This window comes from Lagopus leucura, unplaced genomic scaffold (genome assembly GCF_019238085.1).
Source record: "Lagopus leucura isolate 7727_CA_CO unplaced genomic scaffold, USGS_WTPT01 Super-Scaffold_100004, whole genome shotgun sequence".
NCBI lineage: Eukaryota > Metazoa > Chordata > Aves > Galliformes > Phasianidae > Lagopus > Lagopus leucura.
This window is the reverse complement of record NW_024962264.1, coordinates 23,750,165-23,755,344: the sequence shown is the minus strand read 5'-3', so window position 1 is coordinate 23,755,344 and position 5,180 is coordinate 23,750,165. Positions and strand designations below refer to the sequence as shown.

The 5,180-nt window shown below is 33.4% G+C and overlaps 1 protein-coding gene across 1 annotated transcript in view; it reads left to right on the top strand.

The window, feature by feature from the left end:
* Nucleotides 1-330: 330 nt before the first annotated feature.
* GLRA3 (glycine receptor alpha 3) overlaps nt 331-5,180 on the top strand; it is a 47,673-nt gene continuing 42,823 nt past the window's right edge. Inside the window, 2 exon segments of the mRNA XM_042871635.1 lie at nt 331-360; nt 362-503. Coding sequence (XP_042727569.1) covers nt 331-360; nt 362-503 — 172 coding nt within the window.

Below are 5,180 nucleotides of genomic sequence, written 5' to 3'. Positions count from 1 at the left end.
GAGCAGATTCCAAACTATGATATCCCACATGCATAACTCTTTTTTTTTTTAATTCTGTGGTAATACTTCAAAAAAATGTTGACTAGAAGTGTAATTAATCTCAAGTAGTCCTGAGGAAGAAGTAACAGAGTAGGTAGCCTAAAAAATAACATTTGCATATAAAATAACAAATAAAAAAAACCACTGGTTTCTAGTTCTTCGCTATTACTATTTTTTGAAGGTTACATATCATGAAACGCAGTATCAACTTTGCTGTTTTCCTGTTCATACACAAATGAATAAAGTGATTGATTCTGCAAAATCAGTTTTCCTAACAAAATATCTAACAAAATGTTTTGTTTCTGTTGTTTTTTTTCTTCCCCCCCCTGTTCTTAGCTTGGTAGCTACAAAGGAAACAGACAGTGCAAGATCCCGTAGCATGCCAATGTCACCATCCGATTTCTTGGATAAACTAATGGGTAGGATGTCGGGATACGATGCAAGGATCAGACCAAATTTCAAAGGTAATTTCAAACGTAAACTTCCAAATAATTCAGTATTTCTTCTTACAAAAAAGATAGAAAGAATATGAAAACCTAGAAATATGCTTATTTTTTAAAGTGAATTCCCTTTTCTATTACGGTTTCAATAGTATTACGCTCTATACCTATCATTTTCACAGCTGAACTAATGCAGATTTTTAGTCTTATAACTATTTTTGGACTGTCTAATAGTTTTCTTTTTTCTCTTTCCTGAAATACTTGTTAATGGATTTGAATTCCCAACTAGCACAACAGTAGTCTGAAGTAACCTAGAAAGGAAGTTGCATGAAACACTTGCCTGATGCTGGATATAAGGAGTATATTATGCACATAACATCGGAATCAAACTCAAGAGTTTGTCTTAGTCATCAAGTCTATAATGAAATTCTCCTGTAACATTAGATTCCTCTTGTGCCTCAAGAAGGACTGTATTTCTTGTTGTTCTTTACCCTTTTCTCAGTTCTCCTCTGAAACTGCAAGTTCTTGATAACTAGAATTATTATTGTTGTTATATGCCTTGTTGACATTCATCATAAAGAAGATTCAAGTAAGAAGTACAAAGTTTGCAAATGCAAATATTACATGTTCTTTAGCACAAATCATACTACTCAAATGCAGGCATATTTAATAGAAAGATAATACATACATACCCGATATGTTATCATGCAATTACACAAACAAAAACACAAAAACGCTACACTTTCTGACTTTTGCAGTCTGGGAATTTCAGGTAGATTTGACACCTTTTTTCAGAATGCAGAATTCCAGTAATGTAGTAGAACTATACTTAGCCCTAATTCTGAATCTATATATCAAGCTACTAGTCTTTAAAATTCTCCAAAATATGAACACTTTTATAGAAAGGATAAACCTGTTGTGATTTAAAATATTACTCTTATTTTGCCTTAGTTGCCTCTCCCTTTGCTTTGATTGCAATGAGTTCTCTTAGCTCCAGCTTTTTATTATGTTTACTACAAAACTTTCCCTTTGAGCAGACAAGCCTTCCCCCTCTGAATCATCTGTTGCTACCTTTACAACTTAATTTTTATCTGGCACTGATTTTTATAGTTTGAGATCACCACACCTCAGTAACTTCAGTAATAATAACTCTTAAGCATTGTTATTTGCTACTTTTGCCAAATTTGCCCAGAATAATTCAAAAGTACAAGGTAAGTAGTTTGTCAACTTACTTCCTCACCAGTAAGCCATAAACAGTCAGTACTGCATGTATAGACTCATTATCAAGGATTTACCACATCTGGAAATACTTCATTTTTAGTTAATTACCACCGCTGATCTTTTTCAAGTAAGATAAACACGCACTGGGAATTCAAACACTTCACTGAAAGATTTACAACAATGACCAATATCCCTCATGTCTATACAGTATGAGTCCCTCATTTTTGCCTGAGTGTCTGGTGTGATGCTATTTTTTTGTTCTAGGATAAAAACAATGTTGATAACACGCTGACGTTTATAGCTGCTGCTAAGAAATATTGTACATAGCCAAGGCCATTCACAGTGTAGGGCTCAAGGAGCTGAGAGGGAGCAGAATTAGGATACCTGTCTTACACTGTCCAAAGGGATATCCCATACCACATGACATTACGTGGAAGGATTTTTGAAGGGCATAGGAGTTCATATCACCTTCTTCTGCTGCTAGGGGATGGTAAACAATTGCTTATGCATCACTTTTTCTATATATTCTTATATATGCATATATTTATATGGTCATAATTATTATCTTTTTTGCTATCTTAGTAAATAGTTTTATCTCCATCCACAAGTTCTACTTTTTTCCCTCTCCCCCAATTCCCACATCCCACTGAGAAAGGGGCTGAGTGAACAATATGTGATACTCAGCCACTTGCCAGGTTATATCACAACCTTATTAAACTTATCATGCCTTGTTTCCATACTGTTCCCCTTAGCATGTAAACTACAGGTTCAACCTAAGCTAATGCTTTGAGAGGCAATGAAAGATCTCAAGAAAAAAATCTAAGCACTGCAGTTTTTCTTCATTTTTTGGGTCTCCTGAAGCCCTGTAAATAAGGGCTAAAAATTTGGAGATTACAGTTTAGGGATTGGATTTTGGAGTTTGTCACAGACAAAATGCAGTCTTCTGATGGGACTACACTGAAGAACAGACAGATGTTTAGAGATTAGTGAATTCAGTGTAGTACTTCTTGAATATATAATTCAGAAGACTCAGAGCCTTGTTTTGTAACTATTGGAATTTAAAGAGACAAAACCTAATTTGACATTGTTCTTTTTCAGAAAGTGCACATTCTAAATCTTCTAGACAGCTATGCAGCTTGAACAAATCTGCCCAGAATGATTCAGATCTATCACTAAGAATAAGTGTCTCCTCAAGTGACTTTGCCACTTTCTCGTTAGCTGTGTTTGTCCTAGAACAAATACTGTAGTTTTGTCTTTATGAGTTTTTAATTTGGTAGCAGTTTTAAAGAAACAGACATAAGAGATTTCAGATAATCATTTTATGTTGCTTTTTTTTTTTTCTTTTTCCTTTCAATAACATTTCTGCATGGAGAAGATTTTAAATTAACATTCAGTTTCATATAGGAAAACGTAATTTGTCAATATCAAGGCAAAGAACAAACAGCACTCAGAAGTCATTAATTTAGGAACTTCTTAAGTTCACGTAGGTCCTGACTTACTTTTGACTCAGTGTTTTATGGCAATAAAATTGTGATGCTTTGCACTTGTGCAAAGTATTACTTTTTTGTTCAGTTGAATATGGTTACTACTTTATTGCCACATGCCTTATTAAAAAAAAAAAAAAAAGGAGAAAATTCCTTTTGACCTTTACAGACTTTGTGTTTAAATATTGCTCCCTACTGTATTCCTTTTTCTTTTTTCCCCCCAAAGTTAAAACCAGCTATCTACTTATGCTGGCTTTTTTTTTCAGCAGTAGTTTAGAGAGTTTGTCAACCTTGACTTTCTTCCTGACATTTTTTTCTCCCTAATATATCATTTTAAGGTGGACAGAAATTTTGAAGTATTCAGGTTGGAAGTTCATGATCTACTTCTATGGCTATCCATCTATCCCAATGTCTACAGAACATGCTTCCAGTGAACCACTGATAATGCATCTACTCCTTTCTGCTCAGAAATCATTAATTTAGAGCCCATTAGTATAAGCGCATAACAGGGATGGTTTTGCATTTGATTAACACTGAATGTCTTCAAACACTTTATTGTTTGAGTTTCTAAACCATTTCTGAATTGCTTTTAGTTTCTATTTATGTTATTTTTAACTAGCTATTAACTGTCTTCTTGTAATGCTGCTTTTAAAATTGTACGTCAGGGTTTATTTCCTTTATAAAAGCAACTATATTGATAAAGAAAAATTACACTTCAAAACAGTGCTATTTTAAGCAAGATAATATCATGCCAAATTTGAAATTATGACAAGTATTACAACATAGATATTTGAGAAAGGAAAGCTGCCTTGGAATCAAATTATCCAATAATCTTACACAGCAAGGAAATACAATGTTGTCTGACAGTTGTTAGTAATTTCTAGTGACTCTGCCTTTGTTCACCTGCCCTGTTTTTTTTCCATTTTCCTTTATCATCTTCTGGAGTTCACTCCATATGCTATCAATGCATATGGATAAATGCCTTTACTGAATTGTAAGATCTATTAAATACACTCACCCGCTCTAAACAATTAACAAAGTTGCAAAATGACTGGAGTGTCAAAGTGACTGTAGAGTAATACCTCTTCACCTGAAAATTCTGCGTTGCACATGTACCTTTGTGTACCTTTGTGTATTAGAATGATTGACGTACATATAGTGATGTTTTGTTATAAAAGCTGGATGTTCCAAGATGGTCCTGTTGGCAGAATTTTCAATGAATATTCTGATTGTTCAAATATATAATGTTAATTTCATTGGTCACACTAAATTTTACTAGTTCTAAAGCACCAGTGGCAGAATAGTCTATTACTTCAGTAACTCTTAACAAATAAATATTACATAATTATTTGCAAGACCAGGTATAGATCTTTCATTATTAATGGTTGCTTACTACTGGAAAAAAAAACAAGCATTTCCAGTTCTGAAATGGATAGTTGATATATGAATACAAAGGTGCAGGAGAGTGACAGAAGAGCCTTAAGATGGAAAAACCTTGTTTCCATTGCACATAAGCAGAGATTGATAAGAAATAATGGAGAAGTTAGGATGCTATGTCACAATGCCATTTTTACAGAGATTTGCAGAGAAGTAATTTAAAATCTTTTCCATGAAGAGATGGCTTATTGTTTAGTTATTGTAATGACTGCTCTACCAGTACTGATGCTTCACAAATGCAAGATAAAGCAGAACAGCAGTTGGCTAAAGACCCATGGTAACGGAAAAATTCAGCTTAAATGGATTCTTAACTATTTTTTGAATTTAAGAGAAATGAGAATAGCATCTAAGTCATTCTTCCTTATTCACTTTTGTTCCTGTCAGTAGCAGAGATAAGAGCAACAATAATGTATTTCAGTTACCAGTGATGACAGATAATGTCAAAAGCTGCCTTGACAGAAAAAGGTCACTTTTCCCCCTAACTGTTGTAAAAAGTAGCAAGCATTTTTCACTTAAAAAAAAAAAAAAAAAAAAAAAAAAAAAAAAAAAAAAAAAAAAA